The sequence below is a fragment of the Taudactylus pleione genome, unplaced genomic scaffold (assembly GCF_031769625.1).
Source record: "Taudactylus pleione unplaced genomic scaffold, aTauple2 ptg000212l, whole genome shotgun sequence".
Classification (NCBI taxonomy): domain Eukaryota; kingdom Metazoa; phylum Chordata; class Amphibia; order Anura; family Myobatrachidae; genus Taudactylus; species Taudactylus pleione.
Genome location: NW_028284614.1, coordinates 4442431 through 4463485, shown reverse-complemented (window position 1 = coordinate 4463485; position 21055 = coordinate 4442431). Strand labels below are relative to the sequence as shown.

Genomic DNA, 21055 nt, shown 5'->3' with positions numbered 1-21055 from the left:
TGTCCCTGACACTCACCCTGTCACCTACCAGACCTGTCCCCGCACACTCACCCTGTCACCTACCAGACCTGTCCCCGCACACTCATCCTGTCACCTACCAGACCTGTCCCAGCACACTCACCCTGTCACCTACCAGACCTGTCCCAGCACACTCACCCTGTCACCTACCAGGCCTGCCCTGCACACTCACCCTGTCACCTACCAGACCTGTCCCAGCACACTCACCGTGTCACCTACCAGACCTGTCCCCGCACACTCATCCTGTCACCTACCAGACCTGTCCCAGCACACTCACCCTGTCACCTACCAGACCTGTCCCCGCACACTCATTCTGTCACCTACCAGACCTGTCCCAGCACACTCACCCTGTCACCTACCAGACCTGTCCCAGCACACTCATCCTGTCATCTACCAGACCTGTCCCTGCACACTCACCCTGTCACCTACCAGACCTGCCCCCGCACACTCACCCTGTTACCTACCAGACCTGTCCCAGCACACTCACCATGTCACCTACCAGGCCTGTCCCCGCACACTCATCCTGTCACCTACCAGATATGTCCCAGCACACTCACCCTGTCACCTACCAGACTTGTTCCAGCACACTCACCCTGTCACCTACCAGACCTGTCCCTGCACACTCACCCTGTCACCTACCAGAACTTTCCCTGCACACTCACCCTGTCACCTACCAGACTTGTCCCAGCACACTCATCCTGTCACCTACCAGACCTGTCTCTGACACTCACCCTGTCACCTACCAGACCTGTCCCTGCACACTCACCCTGTCACCTACCAGACCTGTCCCTGCACACTCATCCTGTCACCTACCAGACCTGTCCCTGACACTCACCCTGTCACCTACCAGACCTGTCCCAGCACACTCACCCTGTCACCTACCAGACCTGTCCCAGCACACTCACCCTGTCACCTACCAGGCCTGCCCTGCACACTCACCCTGTCACCTACCAGACCTGCCCCCGCACACTCACCCTGTCACCTACCAGACCTGTCCCAGCACACTCACCATGTCACCTACCAGGCCTGTCCCCGCACACTCATCCTGTCACCTACCAGATATGTCCCAGCACACTCACCCTGTCACCTACCAGACTTGTTCCAGCACACTCACCCTGTCACCTACCAGACCTGTCCCTGCACACTCACCCTGTCACCTTCCAGAACTGTCCCAGCACACTCAGCCTGTCACCTACCAGACTTGTCCCAGCACACTCATCCTGTCACCTACCAGACCTGTCTCTGACACTCACCCTGTCACCTACCAGACCTGTCCCTGCACACTCATCCTGTCACCTACCAGACCTGTCCCTGACACTCACCCTGTCACCTACCAGACCTGTCCCAGCACACTCACCCTGTCACCTACCAGACCTGTCCCTGACACTCACCCTGTCACCTACCAGACCTGTCCCCGCACACTCACCCTGTCACCTACCAGACCTGTCCCCGCACACTCATCCTGTCACCTACCAGACCTGTCCCAGCACACTCACCCTGTCACCTACCAGACCTGTCCCAGCACACTCACCCTGTCACCTACCAGGCCTGCCCTGCACACTCACCCTGTCACCTACCAGACCTGTCCCAGCACACTCACCGTGTCACCTACCAGACCTGTCCCCGCACACTCATCCTGTCACCTACCAGACCTGTCCCAGCACACACACCCTGTCACCTACCAGACCTGTCCCCGCACACTCATTCTGTCACCTACCAGACCTGTCCCAGCACACTCACCCTGTCACCTACCAGACCTGTCCCAGCACACTCATCCTGTCATCTACCAGACCTGTCCCTGCACACTCACCCTGTCACCTACCAGACCTGCCCCCGCACACTCACCCTGTTACCTACCAGACCTGTCCCAGCACACTCACCATGTCACCTACCAGGCCTGTCCCCGCACACTCATCCTGTCACCTACCAGATATGTCCCAGCACACTCACCCTGTCACCTACCAGACTTGTTCCAGCACACTCACCCTGTCACCTACCAGACCTTTCCCTGCACACTCACCCTGTCACCTACCAGAACTTTCCCTGCACACTCACCCTGTCACCTACCAGACTTGTCCCAGCACACTCACCCTGTCACCTACCAGACCTGTCTCTGACACTCACCCTGTCACCTACCAGACCTGTCCCTGCACACTCACCCTGTCACCTACCAGACCTGTCCCTGCACACTCATCCTGTCACCTACCAGACCTGTCCCTGACACTCACCCTGTCACCTACCAGACCTGTCCCAGCACACTCACCCTGTCACCTACCAGACCTGTCCCTGCACACTCATCCTGTCACCTACCAGACCTGTCCCTGACACTCACCCTGTCACCTACCAGACCTGTCCCAGTACACTCACCCTGTCACCTACCAGACCTGTCCCTGACACTCACCCTGTCACCTACCAGACCTGTCCCAGCACACTCACCCTGTCACCTACCATACCTGTCCCCGCACACTCATTCTGTCACCTACCAGACCTGTCCCAGCACACTCACCATGTCACCTACCAGACCTGTCCCAGCACACTCATCCTGTCACCTACCAGACCTGTCCCTGCATACTCATCCTGCCACCTACCTGACCTGTCCCAGCACACTCACCCTGTCACCTACCAGACCTGTCCCAGCACACTCATCCTGTCACCTACCAGACCTGTCCCTGCACACTCACCCTGTCACCTACCATACGCTTCTCTGCATACTCAACACTGTCACCTACCAGACCTGTCCCAGCACACTCACCCTGTCACCTACCAGACCTGTCCCTGCACACTCACCCTATCGCCTACCAGACCTGTCCCAGCACACTCACCCCGTTGCCTACTAGACCTGTCTCCGCACACTCACCCTGTGACCTACCAGACCTGTCCCCGCACACTCACCCTGTCACCTACCAGACCTGTCCCAGCACACTCACCCTGTCTCCTACCAGACCTGTCCCAACACACTCACCCCGTCACCTACCAGACCTGTCTCCGCACACTCACCCTGTCATCTACCATACGCTTCTCCGCATACTCATCCTGCCAAACACCAGACCTGTGCCGTCCACGGCTTATGCTACTGACAGGCTAGGTCAGTCTTCTGCGAGGGGGCTGGGGTGTATAATTTTTTCTTCCTATGGGGGCAAATCTGCTTGATTTTTTTCCTGTGAGGGGCAATGTGTTCCTGTGGGAGCCAATGTGTGTGTGTTTTTTTTAGTATTAAAAATAGTAAAAGTATTAATTATGGATATAGTTGAATGGGGGTGCTCAAAAAGTCTCTCACAGGGTGCTAGTGAGTGGGGAGTGCTGTGAAGTGGACATTGGATTGGCCGAGGGGAAGTTGTGAGGTGCTTGTTAAAGGGGCAGGGGGGAGCTATGTGGTGGGGAGGGGAGTGCTGTGTTGTGGACAATGAAAGGGACAGTGAGCGCTCTGAGGTGGACAGTGGGTGCTATTAGGGGGGCAGTGAGGGAGTCAATAAGTTAGCTGTCAGGGGGCCAGTTTTATATGGAAGGAACTAGCAATGAGAGAAAACTTTGGAGGGGGTAATGATAAACAGTTAGGGAGGGGGCAGTCACAGATATATGCAGGGAGGACTGGATGAGACAGCTACAGTATGAAGGGGCAATCAGGGTGATATGCAAGGGCAATGAGACAACAATGGAGGGGGCAATCAGAGCGATATGGAGGGAAGGGTGCAATTAGACAGCAATGGAGGGGGCAGTAATATAGATATGGACAGGGAGAGGGCAATGAGAGAGATCCATGCATTCTATTGCTTTATGTTGGCTGGCAGTTGCAGATTCAGGGGGAGGGATCTAAATTATTTGACACCTTTAAATGCAGGTAATTATTCCCTATGTCTTTTCCAGACAGGTCTGAAACTTTCCAAGGTTTAGACAACTACCAACGGAGCTTAGAACACCAGCTGGCAGGGAGGACATAAATTGTCATGGACTTGATTATTGTATGTACTCCATGCCCTCAGCCTGATGAAAACAAGGACATAGCTTGTGAGTATGGCATTCCATGTAAGGCCACGTCCCTTGCTATGAGGACACACCCACTTTTCCAGAAACTTGCACACCTCTGGCACTCGCATACTTCTCCGACGCCTATCATGGTGCCCGCCTGTCAGTTTGTTCTGGATCTGCCCCGACTGTCTTATATCTTTGTCTTATAACACTGTCTTATAAAGCTGTCTTATAACACTCTCTTATAGGAATCAGTATGATGTACCGCAGTACATCAAACTGCGGAGGACCGGCAGTGAAGATCCCGACACGTAAGTATTTTTTCTATTTACTAACCTAACCCCCCCCCCTAACCATAACCCTCCCTTAGGGGTGCCTAACCCTAACCTCCCCCCCAAGTTCCTAACCCTAACCCCCCTCTAAGTGCCTAAACCTAACACCCCCTTCCCTGCAGCCTAACCCTAAATCTCCCAGGGGGGGTGCCTAACCCTAACCTCCCCCCAGGGGTGCCTAATCCTAACCCCCCTTCCCCTAGCCTAACCCTAACCTCCCGTGGGGGTGCCTAACCCTAAGTCCCCCACGGGAGCCCCTAACCTAACCCTCCTCCCCCGTGGCTGTCCACGCCCGGCTTACCTTTGATCGGTAAGCCGGGTGTCGGGCTCCCGGCGTAGGTCTAATGACAGGCGTCGGGATTTCGACACCGGTCATTAGACACTCGCCGGAATTAGAAAGTTAGGAGGCCGACGGTCAGCATTTAGACCGTCGGCATCCTGACTGCATACCATCCCATAAAGCTGCCTAATAACTCTGGCCCTCATTCAGAGCCGCTCGTAAGCGGCCGCTCGCTTGTTCTGACCGATGTTCGCACATCTGCGCATGCGTACGGATTTTAATACGCATGCGCGAACCAGTCAGTGCGGTCGAAAATCGTTTGTTCGCTATATTGCGAATGCCTGCTATTTTGAGTGACAGGATGAGGTGTATGTGGGTGGTAACAGGGGAAGGTGCTTGAAAACGGGGGAGTGGAATTAGAACGCAGGCCTACTTAAAGGTCAAAACGGGCGTTTTAAGGGAGTGCATAATTAATACAGCAGCGTCATTGACCACGTCACTTGTTTTTTTTTTACTCTGAACTGCTCGCAAAATAGCGGTTGAAAAAACCAACCACAAGAATAGCGAGCACTTCATACGCTGTTCGATGTACTTGATTAATCTATTAAATAGCGGACATGACGTATGGTGCGAGCGGCCAGGGGGCGTATTTTTCAAAATAACCGCAAGTTTTGCTCGCTCGTTCAGACTTAGAGGCGTGAACCGACCGCAATGAGCGAACGGTTCATTTGAATAGCCACCCCTTGTTTTAGAACGAACAACCGCAAATAGCGAGCGGCTCTGAATGAAGCCCTTTGTCTTATATTTTTGTCTTATAACATTGTCTTATATCTGTCTTATAAAGCTGTCTTATGACGCTATCTTATAATAATACTGTTTTATATCTCTGTCTTATAAAGCTCTCTTACAAAGCTGTCTTATAACTAGGGATGAGTGGTTCAGATTCTGTGGAATCCGAACCGCTCTGAACATGGGGATCCGAGTCTGGCTTGGATGTTCCCGTCTGACTCGGATCCTACTTCGAGACCGAGTGTCATCCTCCCGATGTCAGATTCTCGCAAGAGTTGTTTTCTACATAAGGTGCCATGACCCGGAATTGGCGCCATTTCACTCGCACGCTTGCACACTGCGCACTGCTCTGTTGAAAGCAGGGCCGGACTGGGACTAAAAATAAGCCCTGGCATTTAAAGAGCAAACAGGCCCAACTCGCGACAGCATCTGGCTCCTGGCATAGACTCCTCCCCTTACTATTCCTGGCCCCTCCCACTTCTTAGTCTATGCTCTTACAAATATAATAAATATTAGAACAACATACAAGTACACATCATTCTCTATTTTAAAAATGTAATACCTACAACAGAGCTCGTCGGCAGGGGATTCAAACATGTGCCATAGTCAGACGTTACTGGTGTAGGTCACACACTGAGAAAAGGGAAGACATTTTAGTAAATGACCAATCCCTAGCTTAGTAGTTGTACAGGATTAGATAGTGTTCACTGTAGGAATTGTTTAGGGCAGAGTTGCTGAACGCAGAAGACACATCTGTGCACACCAAAGCAGAGCTGTAACTACAAAAGAGCGTTTGTGCCGCAATCCACAGGTGAACCAGGGAGAGTGTGTGCCGAAGGCACACGCAAAAAAATCCAGGTGTGGTCTTGCTGGGAAGGTGCGTAACCACATAGTAGTACCCCCAATTCAAATTATGCCACATAGTAGTGACTCAGTCATATTATTATTATCCTCTATTTCTATGGTGCCATAAGTGTTCCGCAGCGCCTTACAAAGTACATAAACAAATAAGTGAGCAAGAAACCAGTGACTTACAGTACAATACAGGACAAGTATATGCTGCATTAGCGATCATAGCGCTCAAAATAATCAGCAGGAAATCAGCAATCATTTGTTAGAGCTCTTTTGAGGAGTAAGAAGTAAAAGAAAGTATAAGGAGAAGCTCATGAGGGAAGAGGGCCCTGCTCATGAGAGCCTACAATCTAAAGAAATTACTCCACACAGTAGCGCCCCTTCATTACATTATACCGCACAGTAGTGTCCCTTATTCATATTAAGTCACACAGTAGTGTACCTTTTTCACTTTACGTCACACAGTAGGGTCTCTTTTTCACGTTACGTCACACAGTAGTGCCCAATAGTCACGTTATGTCACAAAGTGGTGTCCCTTATTCACATTACACCACACGATAGTGTCCCTTCATCACACTACACTGCACAGTAGTGTCCCTTATTCACATTATGTCACACAGTAGTGTCCCTTATTCACACTACACCACACAGTAGAGCCCATTCACATTATGCCACCCAGAGCCCATTCACTTTATGCCACACAGTAGTAGTGCCCCTTATAAATTGTGCCACGCAGTAGTAGTGCCCCTTATACATTTTGCTACACAGTAATTCCCCTTATACATTATGACACACACAATAATGCTTCTTATAACACATTATGCCACTCACAGCAATATCGTGGCATCTGCAGATGGCGTCTGTCAGCAGATCATGAGGTGTCCGAAGATGGCATTCAGTCAGCTTCTCGTCCGCCCTTGCCACGCTTTTCATCCATCGTCCAGCCGTGTCATGACACCACCGCAGCCGCACGTGACACTCCAGTGACTCCACCATGTCCTCAGCATGGTGTCGCCGGGCAATCCTACTGGCAGCTCACAGGAGCTGTCAAAATGTCGTCCAGCCATTCCTCCCAGGTTACTCTCGGGCCCGACCCCGCTGTGCATCTCATACCCGGCCGCGTCACTAAGTAATGACGTCGCCAAGGGCCGGATTAAGACTTGTGGGGGCCCCATCAGTAAAATTGCCAGGGAGAAGAAAGGGGGAAAGGAGAGAGACAGAGAGTGTGAGGGAGGGGAGAGAGAGAGAGAAGGAGGGACATGGAAATAGAGAGAGAGGGACAGGGAGTGAGATACATAGCGGCCTATTCATCGTCACTTCATTTTTACAAAAGCAGAGGAAAATAAACATTTTCACCTGCAATTGTACAAATTAGGTTTTTGGGCCATTCATCAAGAAGGTAAAGCAGTAGATTTCACAGATATCTCCTGCTTACCTTCCTCTCTCAGAATGGCCCGCTGTCCCCATACACTCTTGTGCGCATGCGTGACCCGTAGGTCACATATGCGCACTTGTCTCCTCTGAAAGGAACAGTAAAACACTTTGGGGAGACAGCTGATTTTCGGATCAGCTGTCTCCGGCTGGAGCAATGATGAGCTGCTCCGACGCTCGCGTAGCGTTAGAATGTTAATTATCAGGGTCCATTCAGACCCCGTTAATTAACATCAAATAGACCTCTAAGAGAGGGAAAAGGGTGACGGAGAGAGAGACAGGGAGGACAAGAGAGAGAGGGAGGAAGGGACAGGGAGGGAGACAGGGTAATGGTGCGTACACACGTTGCGATTTAAATGAACGATTTGAACAATAACGATATCGTTACCGTAATCTTTAAAATTGTTCTTTTAAATGGTCCCTACCAACTTACCGTCAACCAGCGATGCGCGGCCACATATGGACGATAGCGATATCGTCCATCGGACGTGCATGCCGGTCAACTTGCTTGATTTAGAGCAAGTTACTATAGGAACCAGCGATCGATGAAAGTAGATCGCTATAGTAGTCGGTAAGTTGGTGGTGTGCTGGATGATCGATACTGGTCACCCAGCATGCCAGGGAGGGTGCATAACGGTCTGCCAGCGATATCGTATCGCTGGTAGATAGCTACGTGTGTACGGACCATAAGAGAGGGAGGAGAAGGTGAGAGAGAGACAGTGAGGGGAATGCAATTGCAGGCGAAGGGTGTGAATTGCCGTTGCCACGGCGTTTAAATGCCGGAAACGGCAGCTCTTCTCGCGCCCTTCGCACGGTCAACCCTATGCCCGAAAGTGCTCGGTACCCTATGGGGTAGCGAACACTTTTGAGCAAAATCCCGCTGCCGTAAAGTGCTGCAGCTGCCACACAGATTCGACCAAGCGAATGTATTCACTCTTAATTGAATTCTCCTCAGAGAGTGAGATAAAGGAGGAGAGAGGGTGGGGGAATGGAGGGGGACAGGAGTAGTGGACAGAGGGCCTGATTCAGAGCCGCTCGTAAGTGGCTGCTCGTTCGCTCCGAGCGATGTTCGCACAACTGCGCATGCGTATGGTTCGTAATGTGCATGCGCCAACCAGTCATTGCGGTCGGAAATCGTTCGCTCGTAAAACAGCGAGCGGCTGTTAATTTGATTGACAGAATGTACCGTTTGTGGGTGGTAACAGGGGAAGATGCTTGAAAACGGGGGAGTGGAGATCCGAATGCAGGCGTGCCAAACGGTCAAAACGGCGTTCAATGGGAGTGCATAATTAACAAAGCAGCGTCATCGACCACGTCACTTGGTTGTCTTTTAGCCTGAACTGCTCGCAGTGATAGCAGGAAGTAAATCCTACCACAAGCACTGCAAGCAGTTCAGATGCCTTTCGATGTTGCCGATTAATCAAATAAATAGCGGAGATGACGTATGATGCGAACGGCAAAGGGGCGTCTTTACAAAATAGCGAGAGCATTTTTCGGACGCTCGCTCAGACATAGAGGCGTCCACAGACCTCAAAGAGCGAGCGCTCGATTTAAATATCCAGCCCCTTTTTCAGAACGACCGTCTGCAAATAGCGTCCGGCTCTGAATCAGGCCCACTGTCTTATCACTAAAATACGGTGATCGTGGATTTGTCTGAGCTTTGATAGCAGAGCCACGCAGGGCTACATGTGTTTATTATTTTCTTTTTCATGCAGAATTATCTTATTTAAGGCCATCTACCACTGCTCACTCAGCAAAGTTTCCAACATTAACGTCAAACTACTCAATTTGTGTTGTTCCTTTTTTTATTTAATTCCTATATATGATAATAATAATAATAATAATAATAATAATAATTATAATAATAATAATAATAATAATAATAATTATAATAATAATAATAAAAAAAAGCAACTCCTTCCTTTGTGGGTCAATGCTCTACTGGTATCGAGGGGGGGGGAGTGAATATTATACTGGGATCACGAGAGTGTGGATATATAGCCACTCCACAGGTCCCAGTCTGGAGGCTCTGGGTTCTCCCACAAACCGCTGTACAAGCACCAATCCTGCACTGACAGCCTGTGGCTGCTTTCCACTATGGCAGGAGAACCCTATGTTCTCTCAGCTATAGTTTCATTATTTATCTATTTCTTCTTTATTTTCTATAGTTCAGCAAGAACAAATGGCTTTGTAAATCTCATTTTCTAATGTGTGAATGGAAAGGTGACTATGTAAGATTGGACATGCAGGGCAGGAAGGAGGGGTGTACAACCTGTGCCTCCATGGAGGGATTGAAATTGATTCCAGAACGAACCAAAATCTGCCAAATTTTGAACCTTGCCAATGTATTTCTCTGCTCACTAACGATACATAAAAATGAGACAGCGCTAAACAGGTGCTGATATTAAAAGTTCTATATATTATTATGATACGGCTAGTATACAATAATGCATTTAATGAAAAAGCATGCATAAACAATAAAACTGAAGCTTGTAGGTTTCGGTCAGTAATGGTGCGTACACACTTGCCGATATTTTGGACGACGGAACGATAACGATATTGTTATCGTTCAATCGTCCAAAATATCGTTCAGTTTGTGCGCAAAAACGATCAACGATAGCAAGCAGCGATGCACGCTCCCGCTGGTCGTTGGTCTTTGTCGTTCATCGCCTGAACATGCAGGCCAACCTGACGATATTGGATGGTTGTTGCATGTTCGGGAATGAGGGAGGGAGCCCGGCACTGAACGATATCGTTAACGACACTGAGCACACCCCTGCCGGGGACACACTAGACGATGTCGCTCATGGAGCAAATCGTCTAGTGTGTATGCTCCTTAAGACATCATATACTTAATATTCTGAATTATGTATTGACCCCATTGTTGCATTATGTGTCTTTATCATTTATTACCACCTAAAGTTGATCCAAGGTTTATATAGCAGGTTCCATATTCTACATAAGTGAGCAGATGATTATTTTATTCATTTCTGAAATGATTTCACTGATTTCATACTGTCTGGAACTAGTTCTAGGAATTAATGTAGACCTAAAAATCAAATGGTGGCACTACTGCATACCGCCATGAGAAAAAAAACCCTGATTATCGCAATTCTGTAGCTAACATGCCAAACATTTAGATTAGAAAAAAAAATAGAATAATCCAGTGGTACCCAAACCCGGTCCTCAAAGCACCCTTTACAGTTCAGTCTATCCATGGCTGAGCACATGCAGTATGGTTACATCAAACTGACTGATGTACTAATTAAATCACCTGTGTACAAGCATGGTTATCCTTATAATCTGGACCATAAGGATGCCTTGAGTGCCGAGTTTGGGGACCTCTGGAATAATCCACTGAAACATCCTGTTGCCATCTCCTGTGCCAGGCAAAGCTGTGCATCACTAGATCTAGGGGTCTATTTACTAAGCAGGTGTTAGGAGACAAAGTGAAATGAGATCAGGTACCAGCCAATCAGCTCCCAACTGTAATGTCACAGGCTGTGTTTTAAAAATTACAGTTAGGAGCCGGTTGGCTGGTACCTTATCTCCTTTCACTTTGTCTCCTAACACTGCTTAGTAAATAGACCCCCAAATGTGCTTTCTGGCGGCAGCTGATTGGGAATATTTGGGGAGAGAAATAGAAATGTGGACCAGTAGATGCAGCCTAACATTGAGGTGGTGGAAAGTAGTGGTTAAAGTCTATAAGAGACTGATGCTATGGAGCAATAAGAGAATAACGTCCCGGATATGGATAAAACAGTGACCTCTCACTAGGGAGTATATTTACTAATGATCAGGTTTATGAAAGTTAAGGTGTTGCCCATAGCAACCAATCAGATTCTAGCTATCATTTTCTAGAAGGTACTAGATAAATGATAAGTAGAATCTGATTGGTTGCTATGGGCAACATCTCCACTTATAAAATCCCCGCACTTTAGTAAATATACTCCTAGCTGTGCTTTTTACTACCACACTTATGTCTGTGCTCTGCTCCTGTATAATAAATATGGGGCTGATCTGAAATGTATCTTTGTAATAATAAGTATTTGTTTAGATCATTGAATATTCCTGCACTAACCTGAGCAGCCCAGCACAAAGATAGGAATCCACAGGATACACACCTCCATCGTATAATGTCATGTACAGTATAGCGGGTGATAGAAGCTGGAGAATGGCTGAGATCAGGAAATACTATCAGGAAACACATCAGATTGGTTGTGCAAGAAAAACAAAAATAGATCTTCTTTTCTACTTCAGGGTCCATAGGGTATCCACAGGATACCTTGGGGTATAGGTGTGACGTCAGTCGCAGGGCACCAAAGAGTTAAGCTTTCAGCCTCCCAGGATGCACTAGGTCCCCCTCTTATACCCCGCCCCCGGGCCAAGGCACCTCAGTTTAGTTTGGTGCCCGGCCGGAGTCGGGTGCACCTGTTGGAGTGGGGGCTAGAAGAGCCCCTGAAGCTTTTTCTTCATGCAGCTGTGGCTGCACATCTGGATGAACAGCATGGACAGTCAGTCCTGACGTCCATGCTGTCTTCCCTACACCCCGCCGGTACCAGAACGCCGGTACTGATCCGGGGATGCTGGTGGGCGTCTGGGGTCACAGCTAGCGGTGACCCCAGATGCTCCGGACCATGGCCGGATTCAAGGGGGACAGAGGTAAGCAGCGGGGTCCCGCGGTGGGTCCCCGCTGATCACATGGTCCTAAGTCCCCAGGCAGGGGGCTCCCTGGGGACTGGCTGCAGCGTGGAGCCAGGCGACCAACCTGCGCTTCCACTACCCCCTGGGACAGCGGACCGCAGCAGAGCGGTAGCGCTGCGGCGTCCCAGGGGTTAAATGCATGCCAGGGGAGCGCGCCTTCCCTGTCTCACAGCCGGCGCCTCCCCCGCTGCACACAGCCCTCTCTGCACTGTGCTGACTGGTCCTGTGTCAGCGCTCCTCCCCCAGGCCAGCTTCTCTCTGCTCCTCGGCGGCCATCTTCTCTGCAACGCATGGTGAACGCTGCTGGAAGTCTGGAAGGAAGCATCGTGGTCTGGGTCCCCCCGCATACCTCTCCTCCGCTGTGGCTCAGGTCTGTGTATGCAGCGCTGTGTCCTACCAGGCCCTGTGTCTGTGTAGTTGAGTGATCAGCGCTGTTAGTGCAGGAATTGTTATTTCTCTGCATTGTATGTGACTGTGCTAGCGCTGCCTGTAACTTTTCTTCTCTAAACTGTCAGCTTTATACTGTCCCTGTTCTTTCTGCTAAAGCCCTTGCGGTGCGGTGCTGCAGGGTGGTCTCTCGCCTATTTAATACTTAATTGGTGAGAGAGGTCACATACGTGGTGCCATCATGTCTGAAAGTGATTTTCCCCTCCGGCTACAGTGTACCACGTGCAAAGTACCGTTAGCGGAGGGGGAGGGTAGCGCGGAGGGCCTTTGCCGGCAGTGTTTGTCCATGGCGCGGCCTATTACGGTTACAGCACCGGTACAGGAGCCGCCCTGGGCTTGTTTCGCTCAGGCGTTAACAGCTTTAGTGGGCCAGTTAGCTCCGCAGCCCGCGTTTACTCCGATGGGTTTGTCCCAGCAGTCTGTGGTGTCGTCACCCATGCAGGGGTTCCCACGACAATTGGTGGTACCCCACAGTCTCCCTATTTCCCCGCTCCCGGGTTCTCAGGAGCCAGCGTGGGTTAACTCCCTGACGAGTTCTGTACAGCACTTGTCGGATGTGTTGCAAGGGGAGTCTGTGATGCGGCCTCATAAAAGGCCGGTGGCGTCTCTGTCCGCTCCTTATGAGGATGACGAAGGGACGTCTGATGATGGGGAGATTCTGGATCCTTACGATCAGGAACCTTTCCATACTAAGGACGCTGATGCTAAGTCCAAAGTATATATTCCTGGACTTATTCGGGCGGTCCGCACAGCCTTGGTGATTGAGGACGAAGTTCCCCCAGCGGCTAAATCTAAGTATGCCTTTTTCAAAGATGTGAAGGGCGATGCCACAGTCTTTCCTCTTTCGGGTCAGTTGGTGGACCATTTAGAGGAGGCGTGGAAACAACCTGGCAAAAGATACCAGCCGCAGAGACGCCTGGCGGTGGCTTATCCGTTCGCGGATAATTATTTTGCTAAGTGTGAATCCCCTCCACAGGTGGATTCTCACGTGACCCGTCTTGTCCGTAGTGCCACATTGCCGATGCCATCCATGTCCTCCCTTAGGGATGCTACGGACCGCAAGGTAGAAATCTGCCTGAAGTCCGCTTATTCCCTTGCAGGGGGGGCAGCACGGCCGGCTATGGCCATTTGCTGGGTTGCCAGAGCGATGGAGCGCTGGGCGGATTCATTAGAGGCTTCTTTTGAATCCGACTGTCCGGCCGAACAGGCGGAGTTGATTGGCAATCTCCGTGATTCGGCCACCTACATCAACGAGGCGGCTCTAGACATTAGTACTCTGGTGTCTAGAATTTCTTCAGCAGCGGTAGCTGCTCGTCGCACCTTGTGGCTGCGATCCTGGAAGGCGGACGCAGATCCAAGAAAGGTCTGGAAGCGTTGCCGTTTACCGGAGAAGTTCTCTTCGGTCCGGATCTGGATAAGATTGTGGCCACGCTGGCGGCAGCCAAATCTGCTTGTCTCCCGTCGGCCGCTGCTCCTTCTGGTTCTGGACCATCGTCCTTTCGGTCATCTAGGGCCCAGGGCAGGCCCAAACCACAGTCGTTTCCTCGACAGGCTGGCCCTAAGAAATCGGTCAAGCCCCGGAAACAGGCATGGAGTACCAGACGTCCGGCCCCCAAGCCAGATGACAAGCCTGCGGCCTGACGGTCCGGGTCTCCCCTTGGGGGATCCCAGGGTGGGAGGCCGCCTGCTGCAGTTCTCCCGGTGTTGGTCGTTCACTACGACAGACACTTGGGTTCTGGAGGTGGTCTCTCACGGGTACGCCCTCTCCTTCCGGCACAGACCCCCGGCTCGATTCTTCACCACGGGTCTACCATCAGACCGGAACAAGGCTACGGAGCTGCGGAAGGTATTGCACACTATGCTCCAGGCTGGAGTTATAGTGCCTGTTCCATTCTCCCAGAGGGGCCAGGGTTTCTATTCAAATCTATTTTTGGTACAGAAACCCAATGGGTCATATCGTCCGATTCTCAACCTCAAAGCACTCAACAAGTCTTTGCGGGTCCCGAAGTTTCGGATGGAGACCCTACGGTCCATCATTCTGGCGCTGGAACCTGGGGACTACATGGTGTCATTGGACATACAGGACGCTATGGCGGTCATGGCGGCTTCTCTGCGGCTGCAAGGAGTCCGCATGTTGCCGTACTTGGACGACCTGTTATTGGTGGCAGGATCTCCAGAGCTCCTGTTACACCACTTGGACCTGACCATTGCACTGCTGCAACGGCACGGCTGGCTAATCAACTGGCAGAAGTCCACTCTAATCCCGTCTCGGAGGATTCTGCATCTTGGAGCCTTATTGGACTCGGGACAGCAAAGGATCTTCGTGACGGAGGACAAGATCTCTGCTTTACAGTCAAGGGTGCGCAGTTGTCTGCACAGCCGCCGGGTGTCCTTACACTCGGCGATGAGGTTACTGGGCTCCATGGTGTCGGTGTTCGACATGGTGGAATACGCCCAGTTTCACTCCTGACCTCTGCAGCACCTGATCCTGTCCAAGTGGAACGGGCTGCCTCAGTCTCTGAATTCCAGACGATTGTGCTCACCCCGGAGGTTCGCCTGTCCCTTGCGTGGTGGTTAAAGACGACCCACCTCAACAAGGGACGTCCGTTCTGGGTTCCAAATTGGGTCCTGTTGACAACGGACGCCAGTCTTCGGGGCTGGGGAGCAGTTTCGGGTCCACACTTGTTCCAGGGCAGGTGGACACCGACAGAAGCGGAGCTTCCAATAAATATCTTGGAACTCCGTGCGGTCTTCAATGCTCTCCTGCAGGCACAGCGGTTTCTCCAGGGTCACCCGGTGCAGGTCCAGTCGGACAATGCTACCACCGTGGCCTACATAAACAGGCAAGGAGGAACTCGCAGTCGGGCGGCTCTCGTAGAGGTCTCTCGGATCCTGGTTTGGGCGGAGCGCAATCTTCCGGCCATATCAGCGGTCTTCATCCCGGGAGTGCTAAATTGGGAGGCGGACTTTCTAAGTCGCCACGACGTTCATCCAGGGGAATGGTCCCTGCACCCGGACGTTTTTCAACTACTGGTGGACAGGTGGGGTCTTCCAGAAATCGACCTCATGGCGTCCCGGCACAACAACAAGTTGCCGGTGTACGGGTCTCGCACAAGAGACGAAGGGGCATCTCTGGTGGATGCTCTGTCCGTCCGGTGGACGTTCCGGTTCGCATACCTGTTCCCTCCGGTCTCCCTTCTTCCACGGGTAATCCGGAAATTCAAACAGGAAGGAGGGACGCTCCTGTTGATAGCTCCCGCGTGACCCAGACGGCACTGGTTCTCAGACCTTCAGGGTCTGTCCGTGGACAGTCCTCTGCGGTTGCCGCTACGACCGGACCTTCTGTCTCAGGGTCCTTGTCTTCACCCGGACCTGACTCGGCTGTCTTTGGCGGCGTGGCTGTTGAGACGGCCATGCTGAGGTCCTGGGGGTTTTCCAGCTCTGTGGTGCGTACCATGTTACGAGCTCGGAAACCGTCTTCCGCGAGGATATATCATCGCGTGTGGCATACGTTCTTCCAGTGGTGTCGACCGAGAGGTTATGCACCGCGGGAGTTTCGTCTGTCTCGGATTCTCGCCTTCCTGCAAGCGGGACTAGATCATGGGCTTCGCCTTGCTTCTTTGAAGGTACAGGTTTCGGCCCTATCTGTCTGGTTTCACCGTAGGATTGCTACAATCCCGGATGTGCGCACCTTTATGCAAGGTGTTCTCCGTATTCAGCCGCCCTTTGTTCCACCTGTGGCGCCTTGGGATTTGGCTGTGGTCCTGAGGGCTCTCCAAGGACCGCCGTTTGAACCACTGGGCTCAGTGGATATTAAATGGCTAACAGCTAAGACTGTTTTCCTTCTGGCCGTTGCTTCAGCCAGACGTGTTTCTGAGTTAGGGGCTCTTTCTTGTAGACCCCCTTTCTTGGTTTTTCATGGGAACAGGGCAGTGCTCCGCACTCGGCCCGAGTTTCTTCCCAAAGTTGTTTCCCAGTTTCATGTTAACGAGGAAATAGTTGTTCCGGCCTTTAACTCACCGGGTCTTTCCGTGGGTGAGGCCTCTTTGGATGTTGTGCGGGCCTTAAGGACTTATGTTGACCGCACTTCTTTGTTTAGGAAGTCGGACGCTTTGTTGTCCTCTATGGCTTCTGTAAAAAGGGTTGGCCTGCTTCAAAGCAAACTTTGGCAGCCTGGATCCGTATGGCTATTTCTGAAGCTTATCTTCATGAAGGCCTACCGGTCCCTCCTTCTCTGAAGGCTCATTCCACTAGGTCTGTGGGTCCTTCGTGGGCAGCTCGACGTGGTGCCTCGGCAGTTCAGATCTGCAAGGCTGCTACGTGGTCTTCTGTCCATACCTTCGTGAGGTATTACAGGTTTGACACCTTCGCCTCTCAGGATGCTTCCTTCGGGCGGCGGATTCTCCTTTCTGCACAGGAGCGTCCCCACCCTTAAAGGATACTGCTTTGGGACATCCCCAAGGTATCCTGTGGATACCCTATGGACCCTGAAGTAGAAAATATGAGATATGGTAAGAACTTACCCTTGTTATCTCTATTTCTACGAAGTCCATAGGGTTCCACAGGACTCCCGCCCTGTCGCACCTGTGCTGCAGATGGGCTTTGCTCTGGTCACCGGTTTTCCGTCTCCCTCTGGTGAGAATGTGATTCTTGTATGTGTCCAGATCTTTGTTCTCTCTCTTCCTTCTCCTCCTCCGGCCTATGGCTTGGTAACTAACTGAGGTGCCTTGGCCCGGGGGCGGGGTATAGGAGGGGGACCTAGTGCATCCTGGGAGGCTGAAAGCTTAACTCTTTGGTGCCCTGCGACTGACGTCACACCTATACCCCAAGGTATCCTGTGGAACCCTATGGACTTCGTAGAAATAGAGATAACAAGGGTAAGTTCTTACCATATCTCATATTTTTAATGTTCATGTATCAGTCCATCATCTGCAGACACCGACAGTTCCTCTCTAACGTGACCATACAGGGGCTGAAGCGATTTGTGTTGCGTGCCTTATGTGTTTCCGCTCAAGCTCCGTGACTGAGGGCCAGATCAGAGATGTACGCTAACACAAGAACGTGCAATGCAGAGTCATACATGATGCAGAGTTATACACAATGCAGAGTCATACATGATGCAGTTATACATGATGCAGAGTCATACATGATGCAGAGTTATACATGATGCAGAGTCATACATGATGCAGTCATACATGATGCAGAGTTATACAAGATGCAGAGCCATGCATGATGCAGAGACATACATGATGCAGAAACATACATGATGCAGAGTTATACATGATTCAGAGACATACATGATGCAGAGACATACATGATGCAGAGTCAAACATGATGCAGAGTTATACATGATGCAGAGTCAAACATGATGCGGAGTCATACATGATGCAGAGTTATATATAATGCAGAGTCATACATGATGCGGAGTCATACATGATGCAGAGTTATACATGATGTGGAGTCACACATGATACGGAGACATACATGATGCAGAGTCATACATGATGCAAAGTTATACATGATGCGGAGTCATACATGTTGCGGAGTCATACATGATGCAAAGTTATACATGATGCAGAGTCATACATGATGCAGAGTTATACGCAATCTGCATCTCCACTTACTAAGCCCTTGGATGGAGATAAAGTGAATAGAGATAATGGACCTCATTCAGTGTCGGTTGCGAGCGCCGATGCACTCGTAACAGACTCGATGGTTTGGCCTGCGCACGCGCAGCGGCCGCACTGCGCGTGCGCAAGCCCCGGAGCGACAGAGAAACTCTGTTGCTCCGGAGCTCATTACCAAAGGGGCGGCTGTCGATGTTGATCGACAGCTGCCCCTGTTTGGTAGGCGGGCCGGGAAGGGGGTTCCAAAACAGAGGCGTTCCTTTACGAACGCCTACCGTTTTGCGGGCGGCCGCACTGACATCATCAGTGATGTCAGTGGGGAGCTTCCTGCTCCATCAGAGCAGAAAGCTCCCTGGGGCTTATGAGTGCCCAGACTCTACCCTAGGGTCTGGTCGTAAGCCCAGATGGTCGCGATGGTGATCACCATCGCGACCATCAACCTGGTTGGTCGTTAAGCTGTGGGTGGTAACCCACAGCTTAACTAACGACCAGGAGGCCGCACTTCAATAATGAAGCGGTCGCCCTCATTCAGAACAAGCGGTCGCTTCTTGCAACCACCTCTGAATGAGGTCCAAAGTACCAGCCAATCAGCTCCTAAATGTCATTTTTCAAACGCAGCCTGTGACATGGCAGTTAGGAGCTGATTGGCTGGTACTTTATCGCTGTTCACTTTATCTCCATTCAAGGCTTAGTAATTTGACCCTAAAGTCCTGTTAAGGTGTTACAACGGAATTGTGGGCAGTGCCAAGTTACACATGTTTTCAGATATGGCTTTTGCCCCTTGTATAGGGCTGGGGCAGTTGCACCCTGATGATGATGATGATGACAGGTATCAAACCAAGCGTCCCGATAAAGGAGGTCCACTTGCAAAGATACATATGAATCTGCGAATGGGCAATTATACGCATTTAGCCCTGTGCAGGCAATGTAGAGCCAACTTGTGTTCTACTGTGCGCTATCCTCATGGAGTAATACATAGGCCTATGGCAGGGGTAGCCAACCTCAGTCCTCGTGAGCTACCAACAGTTCACGTTTTCCAGACCACCCAGCAGGTGCACAGGTGTAGTCATTACTAACTAACACATCTGAAAAGATCCACAAGTAGAGCTAATTAGATCACTTGTGATTCTGTGAGGAGACCTGCAAAACATGCACCGTTGGTAGCTCTTGAGGACCAGGGTTGGCTACCACTGGCCTATGGTAACTTTACAGCCTCCCATTGTAGAATGATGTGCGTGCCCTCATACATGGAATTGGGTATCAGTGGCATCAATTAGTGTACACAGGGCAGGATTAAGGTATGTGGGGGACCCTGGGCAACAGACTTGTGGGGGCCCCTATATACCACTTTTTTGTCACCCTAGGAACATTTTTTTTCTTTCTATGCACCTTAATGTCCCCAGTAGTAATGCCCCTCTTGCAATGCCCACTGTAGTAGTACCCCTTATGCAATGTCACAATTGGCAGTGTCTCTTATGCAGTGCCCCCAGTAATGGTCCCCCCTATGCAGTGCCTGCTGTAATAGTGACCCTTACGCAGTGCCCCCTATAGTAGTGCCCTTTATGCAGTGCCCCCAGTAGTGGTCCCCCCTATGCAGTGCCCCTTATATAGTGCCCCCAGTAGTGGTCCCCCCTATACAGTGCCTCCAGTAGTGCCCCCTATACAGTGCCTCCAAAAGTGCCCCTTATACAGTATAGTGCCCCCAGTACTGGTCCCCCCTATGCAGTGCGCTTTATATAGTGCCCCCAGTAGTAGTCCCCCCTATGCATTGCCCCCAGTAGTAGTCCCCCTATGCAGTGTCCTCAGTAGTTGTCCCCCCTATGCATTGCCTCCAGTAGTAGTCTACCCCTATGCATTGAACCCAGTAGTAGTTCCCCCTCTATGCATTGCCCCTAGTAGCCTATACAGTGCCCCCATGAAGTGGCAGCCCTATGCAGTGCCAGTGCCCCTTACACACACACAAAAAAAAAAACACAACTTACCTGAGTCCCCGCTCCTGACGCGACAGCCGCTGTCCGCTCTGAGTCCCAGCTCTTCTCTTGCACCATGGGAGAGATGTCATGACGTCTCTACCATCACCCTCTGCGGGGGGAGCCGGAAGATGGAGCTCATGAGTGAGCTCCAGCCGGCTCCCTCCATTGATGCAGCAGCCAATGAGAGTCTGTCCGACGCTCATCGGCTGCTATAACAAACACACTGCCGCCAGTGGCGGCTGTGTGTTTGTCACTGAAGTGTGGGCGGCGCTCACTGCAGTCTACACTACACTAGCGGCGGGTGCAGACAGAGGGCCCCGGTGTAAGACACCGGCTGCATCACCACTAGTGGGGGCCCCTCCATGTGTGGGGGCCCAGGGACGACCACCCCTGTCACCCCCCCTTAATCCGGCCTTGAGTGTACACACCAGCGGATGCCCTGAGACAATGAACAGCCCAGATACCTAACCAGTGGGGTGGTTTCTTGATGGCACTTGCAGTACAGAAGTACTTACATGTATACACAATGGTTATGGGGCAGAGCTTGGTGGTATACAGCTCACAACGCTGGTGAATGTATGCGGGGAGCTGGTAGCGGTGCAGCATAAATGGAAAGTGTATTGGTAATGGCAGTAT

At 51.2% G+C, this 21055-nt stretch overlaps 1 protein-coding gene across 1 annotated transcript in view; it reads right to left on the bottom strand.

Moving 5' to 3' along the window:
- The window catches only part of LOC148517701 (hepatitis A virus cellular receptor 1 homolog), a 75604-nt gene extending 63777 nt beyond the window's left edge, over positions 1 to 11827 (bottom strand). Inside the window, exon 1 of the mRNA XM_088478323.1 lies at positions 11750 to 11827. Coding sequence (XP_088334449.1) covers positions 11750 to 11798 — 49 coding nt within the window. The 5' untranslated portion in view covers positions 11799 to 11827. The remainder of the gene's footprint in view (positions 1 to 11749) is intronic.
- Between the last annotated feature and the right edge of the window lie 9228 nt (positions 11828 to 21055).